The sequence below is a fragment of the Phaethon aethereus genome (genome assembly GCF_964289735.1).
Source record: "Phaethon aethereus genome assembly, chromosome: 1".
NCBI lineage: Eukaryota > Metazoa > Chordata > Aves > Phaethontiformes > Phaethontidae > Phaethon > Phaethon aethereus.
The window spans coordinates 210,096,310-210,113,177 of record NC_138575.1 but is presented as its reverse complement, the minus strand read 5'-3'; the positions used below and the strand labels follow the sequence as shown (position 1 = coordinate 210,113,177).

Below are 16,868 nucleotides of genomic sequence, written 5' to 3'. Positions count from 1 at the left end.
GTAGAAAACAGTTTAAATGTGGCAAAATGAAAAATTGAACATTCATTTTGATAGCAACATTTTTAAATAAAAATCATACAGTCTCGAGAGTTTTCAGAAAATTCAGAAGGTAGCAGAAATTACAACCAGTCAGGTAGGCTCTGAGAGGGCATGCTCCATTATGTAGTACAAAACTCCATTTATTTCAGAATGGTTTTCCTTTCTAAGAATAAATTTACACAAAACATAAACGTTATTTTATTATTCTACAGAAGCCAACAAAAGCATACAGAGATTTTGTTAACAGAAGGAAGTGGGGCATCAAGGTGCACTACTTCTCCTAAAAGGGATATATTTGAGGCGGCTTTCTGAGTACTTTAAAGTTGATGGGTGTGTTCCCATCAATACTCCCAAACAACACGGATGAAGAAGGAAAAAGAATAGAGATTTCCTTCAGCTTTGGTAACCAGGGAGAAAGGTAAAAGATACATCAAATCTCACAATATTTACGTATCTAACTCACAGTTCAGGTATGGCAATAGTATCTTCAACATAAGTTTACTTTAGAATAAGTCTCAATCAGTTTACTGGGATTTTTCATCTTGGTTTGTAAATCTCTTATCTGTAGGTGGTACAAGGGAGAACTGATGACTCTAATAGCATATAAACCATTGCTGAATTTCAATCCTGTAAAATACAAAACCAGTTAATTTCTTACAATGAATGCTGGAAAATGGGTACTGAATGACAAATCTAAGGTACCATGCCTATGGAAAAAGGCCAACAGATGTTCACCATTAAGCAATACGCTTGGCTGCAGTTGCCAGTCAGCATATCTGTTACCAGTAGTATGGCATAATGAATGCAGGGATTTCTTACAGACAAATCCATGAGAAACCCATGTTTCATTAGTTTTGCTTCTCAGAGAGCAACTTGTTAAAAGAATCTAGAGTGTTAACCGTATCTTCCCCTTCAATAAGTTGCTCAGCTACATAAGACTAATAAAAGAGTAAGGGCACACAGCAGGGCATAGGAACAGTTCCTAACTAGATTCAAAACCCTGCGGCCTGCATCTTATCTTAGGCTACATCAAATTAATTTTATACACAGCACAAAGCACAGGATCATAGAGTCGTTTGGGCTGGAAGGGACCTTTGAAGGTCATTATGGCTGGGGACACCTTCCACTACATCAGGTTGCCCAGACCACTGTCCAAGCTGGCCCTTGAACACTTTCAGGTACGGGGCATCCACAACTTCTCTGGGCACCCCGTTCCACTGCCTCACTACCCTCATTGGGAAAAATTTCTTCCTTGTATCTGGTTTAAATCTGCCTCTATTTCGTTTAAAACTCTTACCCTATTGCAACAGGCCCTGCGAAAAACTGTGTCCCCATCTTTCCTACAAGCCCCGTTTAAGTACTGGAAGGCTGCAAGAAGGTCTCCCTGGAGCCTTCTCTTCTCCAGGCTGAACAACCCCAACTCTCTCAGCCTGGCCTCACAGCAGAGCTGTTCCATCCCTCTGAGCATTTTTGTGGCCTCCTCTGGACCCGCTCCAACAGGTCCATGTCTTTCCTGTGCTGAGGGCTCCAGAGCTGGATGCAGCACTGCAGGTGGGGTCTCCCCAGAGCACAGCAGAGGGCCAGAATCCCCTCCCTTGACCTGCTGGCCACGCTGCTTTGGATGCAGCCCATGACACGGTTGGCCTTCTGGGCTGTGAGCACCCATTGCCAGCTCACATCCAATTTTTTAGAACAGACAATACAGTACTTAACTCTTCCTAACTCCTCAAAAACCTGCTCCTCTGGCCCCAGAGAACTTGGATTTGGGCTTCATGCAATTCAGGTAAGACATGCCTCATGATTCTGATTAAATCCTACTTTCTGTTAAGTCACACTGGAAGAATTTTTTCTTATCTTGTATGGTCACATTAATCTATTCTTTTAATTTTTGAGTTACTGCAAGTTGTCACCATTATGTTTGCACAACGTAATTTGATGTTTAAAATCTCAGTAAATTGCCCCAGCTGCTTATCAGAGACAGCACTGTGGGCCCAAGTGTTCATTTAGGCGGCTAAGCCAGACTGAGTCTGTATGATGCCTATAATGTGACTCACCACAGACTCTCTAAAGAGAGAAATGACTACTGTGCTGCAAACGTAATCAGGACTGCAGAATATTTCCTTTGTTGCCTTGCAACAGTCAATACTGATTCCTTAGAGGGGAAATAGATCTTTGCATTTGGGTCCTGTTCATTGCAACTATCATTCCAAATGGCTGGACTTACTTGCATATAATGAGCAACAACACAGGTAAGATGCAAGGCATACGTTCATGTATAACGTCGCCTTACCTTTCCAAATATACCTATTTCAAAAGGTCTCAGCATCTCCTACCTTCCCTACGATGCAGCTCAATATAAACTGGTGGAAGTTTTATTTCACAAGTAAAAATATCTTGAGGTATTATTTTTACGAACAGAAGGAAACTTAAAGTCACCTATGCAGTAAGACTGGAAAAACTGATTTGGTAAAACTTTGGATTATTATTGACACAGATGAAGAAAAAAGATACAGCACATTCTCAAACAGTAGTTTAAAGGCATATGGATTTAAGTATAACACAGCCTAAAAAGAATCCTGTGATTCTCAAGGAGAATAATATCTCAAGCAGAGAAAAAGTGCATGCAGGCCATTCAAATTTTTACAAGATATCTTTCAAAGAGCTATATGACCACTTAATCCATTTTCTCTTCTTGGAAACTGTCTGCATCATTCATGTAGTCTTCAAGATCATTATATCTCTGCAAATAAAATAAAACCTGTATTATTTTATCAATGTTTAATAACTTAACTACATAAAGACTGCTTTTCCTTTTTCTTTGATACATTAATAAGCACACCAATAACAATTCAGAAGCAATGATATCTGAAAGCTTGCTAAATGCAATTAGAAGTGCCACATCTACATGTCATTTAAATACCTCCAGGGATGGTGACTCCACCACTTCCCTAGCCTGTTCCAATGCTTGACAACCCTTTCGGTGAAGAAATTTTTCCTAATATCCAATCTAAACCTCCCCTGGTGCAACTTGAGGCCATTTCCTCTTGTCCTATCGCTTGCTACTTGGAAGAAGAGACCAAAACCCACCACGCTGCAACCTCCTTTCAGGTAGCTGTAGAGAGCGATAAGGTCTTCCCTCAGCCTCCTCCAGACTGAACAACCCCAGTTCCCTCAGCTGCTCCTCGTAAGACTTGTGCTCCAGACCCCTCACCAGCTTCGCTGCCCTTCTCTGGACACGCTCCAGCAACTCAATGTCTTTCTTGCAGTGAGGGGCCCAAAACTGAACACAGGATTCGAGGTGCGGCCTCACCAGTGCCGAGTACAGGGGGACGATCACTTCCCTACCCCTGCTGGCCAACTGTCTTAAAATAGTTCATATAAGTTGTACAAATTGTCTTAAACATCTCAAAACAGATTGTGTTTCTGAATAATTCAAAGTAGTTCAGCGTAAACAGAAGAGTGTAATATTCTTGCTGTGCCTCACGTACTTGTTTCCAGTCTTTCTAAGTTACAGCTTGAGTTTGTTGTGTTGCTGCTTTCAAATGAAAGAGGAGCCTGCCCACCATGGTGCAGAGATCACGCAGCTGTCAAAAAGCTTAATGTCAAAAGTTGACACAAACTCTATGTGAACGCAGCAGCATACCACTGTTTGACAGATGGGGTCAGCAGAAGTGGATGAATGGCTAAGCTGAGTTATATTATTGAAGCCCAGTAATTCAGAACTGATCTATTTAAACCAGACATTTTATTTCAGCTTACTTTTATCTGCTTGGAAAAGGATGTATCAAATAACTCAGTCATACCTTCTGAATCCACCCACTGTCTTCCAACTGGCTGAAAAGCCGTTCGACTGTGTCTTTGACTGGTTCATCCTCAACACCATCTGACTCTGTAATGGAGCTGCAATCCACATACAACTTGTATTTGAAGTGCTTCAAATTATGATAAACTCTTGTACGATTTGCACACACCACGCCAACCTTCAAAACCTAGGCCAAAGTGAACAAATCAATCACAATTCTATCAGAGAGATATCCTGACAATATAAAGAATGGCTAAGTCAGTCTAGTAAGATTTTACCGGTCAGTCTAGGAAGATTTTTTGAATGATGAAATAAACAGAATGACACTACATGCATAAAATCAGCGCAAAACCATGTAGTTTTCACAGGCACAGCAGAACAATTTTTGAGCAAGCAGGCAGCCAGCAAGTCTATGCAATGGCAGCTTATCAGTACTGTTTTCTTGCAAACATAAGCATGTTTAGAATCAGTAGTATCTTTCCTATCTCCTCGTGGAACTTTGTTACTAAATCACTAACATTTTAGACAACCATCATATTGTAAAAGCTGAGGAAGAGAAATTATTTAATTGCTCTTGCTTAATATATAGTACTTCCTAGGGACAAGAAACACCAGTTCTACCGTTTTGTAGACTGAATAATAATCAATATTTCTTCAAGAAGTACATATGAATACAAATAGACATATGTCTAGAAACATATATTTAATAAATATATATAGAGAGATTTGACTTCATAAAAATAAAATCTGAAAACTGAGGTTTTATAATAACGCAAATGTTAATATGCAACTGTCTGGGAGGTATAGGTAGGCCATAATGCTGTAGAAATCAAAGCCTCTGCATCTCCCGGTTATTAGCAGTTTTACTTTTACAATTTCCATGCAGAAAAGACAGAACTGTCTTATTTAAAAGTTTTCTTTACAGCAGTATTTATAGATAAACAAATGGCAAATACACATGGGAATACATAACCAAAGCACGGATTAGAGTAGATTCATTATCATCTATCAGCATTAACATTAAACACAGGCAAGTATTTGCGTGTATCTTGAACTCAGATTTTATATAAAGATGTTTTTACCTGAAAAAAATGAGTAATACTTTGGTTACAAGAATTTTTGGCAATCCTAAATCTTCACTAAGAGTACGTGAAATTGGAGGTGTGAGGAGGGAGAAAGAGGCAAAGTTCATCTGCATTTAAGGACGTCTTGTGTTTCACAAGAGTAATTTTTGTTCCATTTCTACAAGGGAAGTAGTTCAAGTACATAAAATGGCAAATCAGGATAGGAATCTATCCCCTGTAAATAACCCACTGGTGCAACAATTATGACTCCAATCCATGGAGACAAAGCCTCTCAGGTAAGAAATCTACATCTGGCTGGTTTTCAGAGGTCAGGTTTTCTACTTTCAAAAGCAACATAATTAATGCATGTGTACAGAAAATGAGTTCCTGATACATACAGGAGAAACTGATTTAGCTTTACTGAAAAATAAAAAACCACACCATCAACTAGTCCTTCAAGGGCAGCATTGTTTTGTACTAATGTCTTGTCACACCTTTGAGTAACAAGCAGGTAAATGGCTAAAGGTCAAAGTTCTTTACATCAGTAATGCAAGCTGCAGTTGTATTGTTATAGGTAATTGAAAAAGACCTTTACAATCATCAAGTCCAACCATCAACCCAACACCACCAAGCCCACTAAACCATGTCCCAAAGTGCCACATCCACATGTTTTTTTGAACACCTCCAGTGATGGTGACTCCACCATTTCCCTGAGCAGCCTGTTCCAATGCTTGACCACTCTTTCAGTAAAGAAATTTTTCCTAATATCTAGACTAAACCTCCCCTGGCGCAACTTGAGGTCATTTCCTCTCGTTCTATCAAGCATTTTAACAATCCTGAGATAAAAAAAATTCCTATTACTATATTGCAATTCCCTACTGATCATGCATATGTACCTATACACAGCTCCATTTTCTACTTTCCCCAAAAGTGAAAAGCTAAGGCTTGTGTTTGGTGCTATATGTGCTTCTGAATGGCAAGACCTACCAACCAATGCATAACTTTGATGTATTCAAATTTCCAGAGGTACCATTTCAAATACTGCAACAATCAACAGAGCTGTGGTGTCTCCTAGAGCATTTCATAACTTTTCAAGTATCCCAAGCAATGAGGTATGGCATCTGGAGCATTATGTGATGTAAAATAGGAGATAGCATTCTGCCTCAAACCGATAGCCCAATTCTTCCCCTGTGACAACAGCTAACAGGAAGATAGGAAGTTAGTATAAAATGCAGGATGAACACCAGAATGATCATAACATTACCATAAAGCTTCTAAGCAGTCAACTGTTAAGACAGTCTGTATCATCCCAACCATCATGTTCTATAGCATGGAAGAAGCTTCCCCAAGAACCTGTCTAATCCCTTAGGACCCACTAACACTTCTTCCTTCCAAAGTATCTTGGGGAAGATCTGCTGGAAATGAGTTTCACAGTTCATTTATGTGTGAGGTGTAAAGTATTTCTACATTGGAGAAATGCCAGAGGCAAATAGCTAAATATCATATAATGTAATTATGTATTGTGTTTTTTAAGCAAGAGAGGTTGTCTAAAAATACAACACTATTTCAGAATGCAGCTTTGGAAAGAATCTCAGTACTGTATTCATTCCAATTTTTTCCTCTTGCGGTTCTCAGTGACTCTGTCCTAACGCTTAACTTATCTACTCAAGCTGGCCGTATCAGCCAAAGTTGTGTTAAGTCACTTTGTATGGAATGCAGGAGCATAGCCTGACAATAGCACAACATGTAGTGACTGAATCCATGTCCTCTAAGCATGACAATAAACGGAAGTAGAACACCAAGACTGAGCGTAGAAAGCAGTTTATAAATCAGGTGACACAGGAGCAAAGAAATGTGGTGGACACCTATACTTCTAAACGGTTCGAGTAATGAGAACTGGCAACTACAAACAAAACAATTGCTGCAAGCCTAAGCAAAACTGGAACAGCTGTTTCTCTTCTCTTTCTACTGGCAAAGCAGAATACTTCAGAGGTGGAGAAAAGGAAAGTTTTTTCAGAAGAGGAGGGTTGGAGGTCTGTTTTTGTTCTCTCCACATCCACTTTTCTCGGGTATTTTCAAATAAAACTTGAGAAAATAGTCCAACTATGTGTTTCCATTCAGTCTGATCTGCCAGTGCTGAACTCTTTTAGTCAATTAAGTTCTTGAAGAGCCAGTTTAATGTAGCTCTGTGTGCCTTTTTTCTTTTTTCCTCCTTTCTTTTTTCTCAGTTGGAAGGACAAGTTGATCAATGCATTGTCAGTAGAACTTCAAAAGACTACTTCAGAACAGTACCTTTAGCAGTCTAAATTACAGGTCACCATAAGAACACAAATGTTGCATTAGAAATGCACTATCAAAAATTAATGTAAAGTGCTCAGTAACTCTCTCTCCTGAGTCTGTTCGACAGACCCTAAGCTATATTGAGCATGCACATGACAGGCATCTCACCAGATACTGGGGTCCACAGCGTATAAAAAGCTCTCACTTTTTACTGTTAATCTGAAGAGGACAAAAATGAACTAGCAAGTTAGTTCAATATCCAGTAGGATATTTAAAGTTTTTTCCAAAGTGGAAAATAGCCAATGCTTTAGGTAGGACAACGTTTGCACAGCAGTGAGGGAATTTCTACTATTGTTTCCACAGTTAAGTTGGAAGTTGAGGAAAGATTAAATTCTTGTGCTACTTATTATTTCTGGTGAGGTAAGGCACTCACTTCCCATGGAAAACTGAAAAGTTTTAAATCAGTGATCTACATTTAGAGACCCATATGTAAGGAACAATAATGACTGTATGATGGACCGCAGTATCAGTGCTAGTGTGATTGCCAAGGACTTACTGTTTCCCTTCAATAAATGGGAAAAGCCTTGCTCTCTTGCTTATCATGCACACAGGGACTTATCAAAACAGAGTATTAACAACTGCTGCTCAGAGGGGTCTGTAATGTATTTAAGAAAAACTGTGGCACAGATTGTCCTAGATTCTGCATTACATGCAGAGCCCAATACGACATAATGATAATCCCACCGATGCCCCTCAGCTCTCCAAGTTAGAATATTTACAAAGATCCAAACAACATAAGCTTGAGTTTCAGTAAGGTGTACTTCCAGTTTGATGAGGGCTTCACTTTGTTTTTCTATAAGAAATCCTATTATACCCCATTTCAAAATACAGTGTAAATACATCTTGTCCTAACACTTTTTTATTTTCAGCAAATACTGTGATGAACTCCAGCTGTATTAAAAAATTCTTTTACACTCACAAAGGAATATATCTTTATATTTTTATATCTGCTGAAAGGGAAGAAAAGCTGAACTTGGATATCAGCTTGGTACACAACTGTAGCAGTATTTTGTTCTTGACAGATTGTGTGCTTTGAGGTCATGAATTACCTTACTTAAGAAGGTCACATGTATACCTAATCATCACAATTACTGGTAGCTGTAAATCTGAAGGGAAGATCCCTAAATATTAGGAACACCCAGGTTCTTAAGAGTCAAGGTCTTCAAAGGTCTCAGCTGTGAAATATAACAGAACTGACCACTCAAGGCATCTAAAAAGACTGCCTAGTGCAACATTATGTAACATGAAAGATGTGTTTAATAAAAAAAAAAAATAATACGAAGTATCTTAGTAGAGATAACTGAGTGAGAGAAGGATGCAAGACTACCTAAATGCAAATCTTTCTAGTTTGGACAAGTAATTCTGATAATGCAGTAATGAAGAAAAGGCTCTAATAAAATGTATTGAAATAGTTAGGAACAAGTGTTCTCAAAAAGAGATCAGCAATTTCAACTGTCATTGCAACCGAGACATCAAGATACTTTGCCCTGGGTGAACAGCTACATGGGAAAGAGCAGATGTGAAAAAATCTGAAGAATGAAGCAGTAAATTCTGACTAGGCTGCACTTGGACTATTAGAATGACAGTGGCACTATTTCACTCAATGTTCTGACTTAGAGCAATGTCCTGGTTTCAGCCAGGATAGAGCTGGTTTTCTTCACAGAAGCCAGTGTGAGGCTGTGTTTTGGATTTGGGATGAGAAAATGTTGGTAACGTGCTGATGTTTTGAGTTGTTGCTGAGTAGTCAGGGACAGTCCACCTTCTCGTGCTGGCCTGCTAGCAAGCAGGCTGGAGGTGCACGGGGAACTGGGAGGGGACACAGCCAGGACAGCTGACCCAGCCTGGCCAAAGGGATATTCCATACCATACGACGTCATGCCCAGTACATAAACTGGAGTTGGCCGGGGGGCGGAAATCGCTGCTCGGGGACGGGCTGTCGATCACGGGGTGGTGAGCAATCGCTGTGTTGGGCATCACTCGTTCTTGTACATTCCTTTGTTGGTATTATCATTGTTGTTCCCTTCTTTCTTTCTGTCCTATTAAACCGTGTTTATCTCAATCCACGAGTTTTTTTTCTAATTCTCTCCCCCGTCCCACTGCGGGAGGGGGAGTGAGTGAGCGGCTGCGTGGTGCTTAGTTGCGAGCTGGGGCTAAACCACAACAAGCAAACAAAAAGAGTCGGAGCACACAGGGATGCTCCAAATGCTAGAGGCATAGTAGGCACAGAATTAGCAAACCTAGTGACCCAATGTAGAACAAACCTTACTTGCAACAAAATAGAAAACAGAATCATTCAGCAGAGATGACTGCCCATTATACAGAAAGTTACTTTTATAATGTTTCTGAAAGCTAATCAACGCAAGATTCCTGCTGGAAAAGTCTTAAGGGCATTGTAGGCACACACAAAGGTAAAGGCCTTTCAAGTGATGTAATTTCCGTGAAAAGGCATTCAGATATTTAGAATATAGGTAAATATGAGGCAAATGTCATTTTTGATTTAAAGGCTCAGACTCCTGGCCTAGATCTATTAGTAAATAGTATCTATCCAAGATAAAAAAGTCATAGTATTTCTTGGGTACTTGGTGAAAACCAGGAATGCCAGGCATGTTCAGAGCACCACTCAATCATGTAATTTCTTTACCACTGGTTTTCCTTTAAGATATGAATCCGCTTTAAGATTTTCAATCTTCTACTAAATGTTCTCTGACAAAACTAAAAGCTACTTTAGAAATAACTGATTGAGTGCTCGTATTAGAACTTCGGTTATTATGTGAATCTTCATGTGTGCTGTCAGCCTCTTTAAACACAGTTTCAGACTGCCGCCCCCATGCACCACAGAAGCCAAGCATGCTCAGCAGGATGTGTAGGATGCCATGTACCTAGAGTTTCCTTCTTGCCCTGCATGGCACTCAAGAGTGTAGAGATTTGAAGCAGAGGCAAAATTGAGGCAAATGTCAATTTTGACTGGAAGGCAAAAGTTATCAATAAACCCTATTGTACGTCTTAGAGCCCTTTATCTTTTTTATCATGAAGTCCAGCTCATGGTTGGGTATACTTACTAGTGCTTACTGCAGTGCAAGTACATGTGATGCATCAGGTACTAATATTAAGTGGCAAAAGTGGCCAGGAAACAGCACACCAATCATTGTGATGCAGGCAAAAACAAAGGTCATAGAAAAAATTCAAAGTTATTTCCTTGATTGAGGATACTTTTCATTACCTCTTTCCCCAAGATGTAAGAAGGGATTGGTGGGGGGTAAATGCCTCTATTCATCTTTCTCAGTTTCACAGGAACTTCCTTCATAATTCCTAATTAAATCCAAGACTATACTCCTCCAAAAGTGCAAAACGGCCCTCATATTTTAAAAATTAATAGCACTTAGACATGGAAGTACAGTAGCTTATTAACTCTTGCTCTAGCATTATAGACATTAGATGTGTTGATAGGATTTCTATTCTTTGTATGACTTTCTGTAACACTAGACAATGCTTAAAAATAATTATATAGGGCACTTGTCTGAAGTTACCTGTTTGTCATCTGACATGAAGTCATCTGCTTCCAAAGTTCTACTATTATAAAGCTTTCCAGAGAGCATCACATTAAACTTACAATACCGATTCAGTTCACAGGCCTGACAAGACACATTTTTTGGATCTTTCAAGATTATGCGAACATCTGGGTAACAATCCACACGCTCCTGAAAAAGAGATTTCAAATAATGTTAAAGAATCTCTGTAAACTGAAAGGTGCCTCAAATAGGCTGCTGAGTACTTTATACTCACACAAAATTAGTGCAAAAGAAGCTGAAGAGATTAAAATCTCATCTTTCACCATTCAGTTGCGAACAGATACCTTCTCAATCATTTTCCAACACTTCACTCAGTTCTAGTTCATAAATTCTTTCTTTTGGCTTCAGACCTAAAGAACGACTCCTGCAACCTGGCACTTATTTTTCTCTTATCTCTTTTTCTGGGGGGAGTTGGGGGCAGTGAGGTGCAACTGTATCAGTTGGTCTACTTCAAATAAATATACTGTACCTCTCCACTGGCCATACTCCATTATTACAGTGATTATTAGACCACCACACCTAGCACACTAATAATATTCTAGTAATTCACATACGATGACTAAGTTACTGTATATTGAGTACTTTTTATTTTTTTAGTATAAGGTTCATTATGAACATACTGATTTATCTTTTCGTGGGAGGAGGAATAAGTTTTGTTATAACATTTAGGAAGCCACAAAAAATCCTCAAGAAGTCATCTGCTGAAAGTAGCAGGAAAAGCATTCAGGTAACTGAGAACACATTCTGTTCTGTTACCTGAATGTTTATAAATCTGGTTATAAACACATAAAATACTACCATTATTTATAAGTATCAAAACAAGTTACATAAAGTAAAGAACAATGAGTTTCTATTTATAAAGTATGTAAAGTGATTACTTTATTGATTATTGTATTTAAAGTTTTGTGATTACTGTACCTTTACTGAGAATTACAGTATTAAAAAAAAAAAAAAGGGTCAGTAATAATATGATTTGGAGCCCACTTCACTGTTTAAAGTAGAAACTACATACCTTGTATCGATCTTTCCAGCGACTTCTAGAGATTAAGTTCTCAAGACGAGGCTGAATGAAGCGGTCATCCAAATAATGAAGTGAGAGCAACATATCTTGCGCGTACTGCTTTTGTCTTGTTCCATCTGTTCAGTGAGAGTCATTACTAATCTGCTGACCACTCTATGTTGTACAAGTTTCTTCAAATAAAATTTTCAAGGACATTATGCTTCTGCATACTAAGAACTATGAATGATTTTAATAAACTACTACTGGATACATTTGCTACTGTTATCTATAAAAGTGACTCATGCATCTTTGATAAACTGATATATTTAATTATTTTAAAAGTCTGTATCACAAGAGGTACATGAATAAACTCTATGATCAAGGTTAAAGTGAAAAGTTGTAATCCCAAACAGAAACCCATTCACTCAATCCCACTGAAAAGAATGGAAAAGGCGGGGGGGGGGGGGGGGGAGAGTGGAAAATCTTGCTTTTTGTCACATTTATGTAGGCTGTTCATAATGTATAAGGGAAGAGGTTGCAATCCATGAAAACAAACTGCTCCGAGCTGCTTCACAGCAGAAATTTTGACAACTCTCTTCACTTATAAAGAACACATAGAAACTGACCTTTAAACTTCAGCAGCACAGTGAGATGCCTTCAGTTAGGCAGCATAAGTACTTCCAAATACTTACTCAAGCAAAAGAAATAAACAAGTATGGGGATGAGTAAAACTACTGCTATTCCATGACTGCTTCCCAAATATGTGCTGGACTCCAGGACTTTCATCGGTGCAGGCCAGTTCGTATGGCCTTGAGCTTCAGCATGTACCGACATACAAATTAATTCAGCTACCTTCCCTAATCTTTTAGCAATGCTGTTACCAAAGAAACAGAACCGAGAAGGACCACTGGCTATCTAGCTTTCTATATAAAATCAGTTAATTGACATTATCATTATAGTCACCATAATTACAATTAATTGTTTTTCCACATACACTCTAGACACACATTTTCAATAAGTCAGTTATACTAAAAGCTTGAAGAGGCTGTGCTAGACCATAAAAAAACCCCTCACAATAAAAAGTAAGTCTGAACTCTAATACTAAAGCAGTTGCTCTTGATTCAAACTAATGAACTGATTCACTTCCATTAACTCAGAAAAATCCATTCTGTGTTACAAAAGCTTATCTTGGTAATGCTAGGCTATCTTCATACTATATAATGTTCAGAAAGATAGAATACAAACTCCAGCTCACCTGCATAGCTGATCTACTTCCAGCACCTTGGCAATAAAGGTTAGTTTTGTAGAGCAGATACATTTTGAAATAGAAGGAAGCTATTACAACATAAATCTGGAAAAGTTTACTTACTACTTTTCATAAGCTTTGTTTTCATTTGGCAAAACACAACAAAACAAACACCTGAAAGAACTAGCAGTGGTAGATGAAAGACATTTTTAGCTCCAAGAATATATAGCCCTTATTCTGAAGTCTGGTGTACTTCAGTTTCTCCACTCCCTCTTAGTTCCTGATGACACCAAAACTTCTTCTCTTTGGCACTTTGCTGACTCCTTCCACAACCTGGCACTGACAGTTCTCTCATTAATCCCATCGTTACAGTGCTTCTGAAACCACGTATGAGGTTGCCATTCAGCCCCACTAGGCCAAATGCCCAAAAGCACTTCCTCAGTGAGAACAAGACAAGAAGTACTGACTGCAGCTGAAATTTACTCGTTTTATCTGAAAGCACAAATGTTAAAAAAAACCCCAAACATATACACAGTAATCGCCGTAACTATTATCTATCAAATTCCTCAGGAAAAACTACGAAGCACGTGACATTTTGACAGGTTAACTGACCTTGCAGTGTTTTCATTGAGATATCTGCTTTGAAATCAATTTTGCTTTCATGCTGGAACTGTTACTACTGATCAGTAACACAGAAACACTTCCCTACATCTCAGAATGCCTTCTAGGCCGAAAAGAATTAAGTCTACACATCTTTCTGGATTACTCTATCCTTTTCAGATAGATTTCCCGCCCTCCGCCCCTGCCAAAGTTACAGAGCAGATCTCAGGATTCACAGTCCTATACTCTGATCAGGAGACACATCTTTGCCTAGAATAAATGCATAACTTTGAATGCACTATTATATTATTTAATGGAATTTACTTACCATATAATGAGCTCAGAAAAGTGTTATCAATTGCATTTATGAGGAAAGCCTTTACTATTCTTTTGAAGTGTACATAATGATCACAGCGAGATACTGGGAAGAATGCAATATAACCAGAATTTTAAAAAAAAAAAAAAAAGGGGGAAAAAAAAGTAAGCAATGTTAGAAGTCCTGCAAGAAGAATTCTTTTTTTCCATTACTGTAAATTTAGAATTTTAAAGTTTTTGAAAGCATTTTAAAATCCATATTTAAATGTACAACATCGACCCCCTTAAGACCTTGCCTTTAAACAGTACTTCTCATCCCAATGATCTTAATGAATTTTAGCATCTTAAAGTCCCAAGTCCTTTCATCAAGGAGATGTCACAGTAAGAGCTACAAACACTAAAAGAGGAGAACAATTTGTTCTATGAATAGCAGGAAACAATCCAAACCAGAGAAGGCCAGGCTTATGGGGTTTTTTTAGTTTTTTTTTTTCTTTTTTTTAACTTTCTTTCAAATATACACAATTCTGCTCAGGTCTTTACTGGGGAAGAAACACCACAAATGCTTGTGACCATCTACACTAGCACCGACTGTCCAGTCAGTACATAACTGCTTCTGAATGATAAAATAGATAAGAAGGTAACTAGCATGAAATTCTGTTTCAAATCTCTCTGCTCCACCCAGATACCAGTTTTCATAAAAGATCAACGTGAAAAGTTTTCTTACTCTCTGCGGTTCGGCTCAAATTGACCAATAGATTCAGAAACCCCTATAAACCTGTGCTCCAAAGTCTCACTGCCATGGAATAAAAATACATTAAAAAAAAAAAAATCCCAAGCCCCAAAAACCCCAAACTCATGGCAAGAATTTTTCATCACTCTCCAGAACCGAATTTGGCAAGAATTAACGTAGCTGCTCTTAGCATATGTAACAAGATGGAGGATGATGCTTTTAGGTCAGTTGGTGCAGTCACCATAGGTAACCTACTTCATCCTAAATCTGACAACTGTGCAACAGGGTTTTTCTTCCTTCCCCTCAAATTATACCCTCCCTTTAATAAGATACAGAAAGACTGTAAAGTTTACTGTGGAAATCTGACTACTTCCACAATAAACTGATGCCTTTTAGGAATCTGCTTTTAAACTATCATATCCTATCACATAGGATTTGTATTTACAGGTCATTAATATTTATTACAGCACTACAAGCAAGTTAGACAAATAGAATTGTCACTAATTTTGATCTTACAGTGTGGGATGTAGTATGCCAGCAAGTCGCTATTCAATGTATTTAGTTCCTTCGGTTGTAGCAAGTTTTCACTTTTCATGTGCTCTGTGTTGTCATCATCATCTTCCTCTTCCTCTACTATAAAATCTTTCATGCTGTCACTGTCAGCTTCGCTACCTTCTGTTGGCGTGAGAGGCAAGTGACAGAGTGGTTCCTCTTCTATTTCTGCTTCACCATTAGAATCCTAATTAAATTTTAAAAAGTATTTCAAAGAAAATAATTTTTAGTACTTGCACTGATGAAATACTGGATAAGACATACTGGATAAAAATTTTGACCTTCTAATAACACCATTTGTTCCATTAACAAGAAGTAATATATTTCAAAAAAATACATCATCCTGTACTAGATGACAGTTGCTTTCAGCTTTAAATCAGCTATCTCCATGTACCTCTCCAGTTTATTTGTGAATTAAGCTAACATGAGATCTCTAAGTTACTTCAGCAGCTATTTTGCTTCTTAATAAAAATCATTTGATAGTCCTCTCATGCATCTCTTCTTTATGGAAAAAAAAGGAATGATAAAGAAATTTTTCTTTTCTGACTACGTAGGGAAGATATATACCTGCATTCTAAGCTGCTTAATCATCAGAATGCCTGAAAGAACAAATTAAAGGAAATTCTTAAATTCTCAGTGATTAAAATTAAACTCAAGATAAAGGTTTTCAGCAGATAATACTGCTACTTAGTTAATGTCACAACTGTTAAAATGTGACAGAACTGATTTGTCATGAATAAAAAACAAAACAAAATAAATAAAACCCCACTGATTTATATCTATGAGTCTTCACCTTCCCTTGTGTTCACTATTTTCTCCAACTAATTTCAAAGACAAAATCCAGACCTCAGAATTTTCACTGCTGCAGGATCTCCGAGTTGCTCTTTGTTTTGCAAGTTCTTTCAATTTTGCAAACACTTTCTGTTTCCTACTAGTGGAAACATTTTCTGCAGGGCAGGTTGTATCAGGTTGCTGTTCGTCAGAACTCTCATCTTCATCCATTATACAGTGGCGTTTAGCAAAAACTTTTCTAACAAGTATATCACTGTCCTCACTTTCATCACTGTCATACAAGACAGAGGTGTTCAACCTTTTACGCTTCCCAGGCACGATGCACTCATCTTCACCATCTTCCGTTAATTCCCCATCGTGGCTTTTCTCTTGCTGATCCAAAAGGCTGTTCTTCAGAACAGTTTCATCTTTTTCATCTACTTCATCTTCTGATGTGGTAGGGTCTTCCTCCTCAGAGGTACCTGAGGATTCATCATTGCTGTCAAGTAGTATGAGCTCCCTTTTAGTGCGTCTCCAATCAACTCGGGATTTGGATGATGACAGTTCTGCTCCTGCTGTCTTATTTCTTGTTTCATACCTTCTGACAACTGCTTTTATCTCCATTAGAAGGCTGTGACAACACACCAAAATACAAACTGGTAAACCAAAGCACTTATTACATTAGCCCATTAAAAAAAAGAGTACAAGGGCATGTGTATTTTGTTACATACGTTTATGACTTCACAACATCATTGTTAAGAGACAGACGTGGAAATCAGCACCAAACAAAACTAAACACGCACAATAACTTCTGAAGACTTACTTACTCAAAAAAAACGT

General features: G+C 38.2%; 1 protein-coding gene across 1 annotated transcript; it reads right to left on the bottom strand.

The window, feature by feature from the left end:
- Nucleotides 1-2,713: 2,713 nt before the first annotated feature.
- Nucleotides 2,714-16,652, bottom strand: CCDC82 (coiled-coil domain containing 82; the record flags this gene model as incomplete). The annotated part of the gene is made up of 7 exons (XM_082014107.1): nt 2,714-2,779; nt 3,843-4,028; nt 10,773-10,943; nt 11,827-11,951; nt 13,989-14,081; nt 15,222-15,444; nt 16,104-16,652. 7 exons carry the CDS (start codon nt 16,650-16,652, stop codon nt 2,714-2,716), a joined length of 1,413 nt encoding a protein of 470 aa, XP_081870233.1.
- Nucleotides 16,653-16,868: the final 216 nt, after the last annotated feature.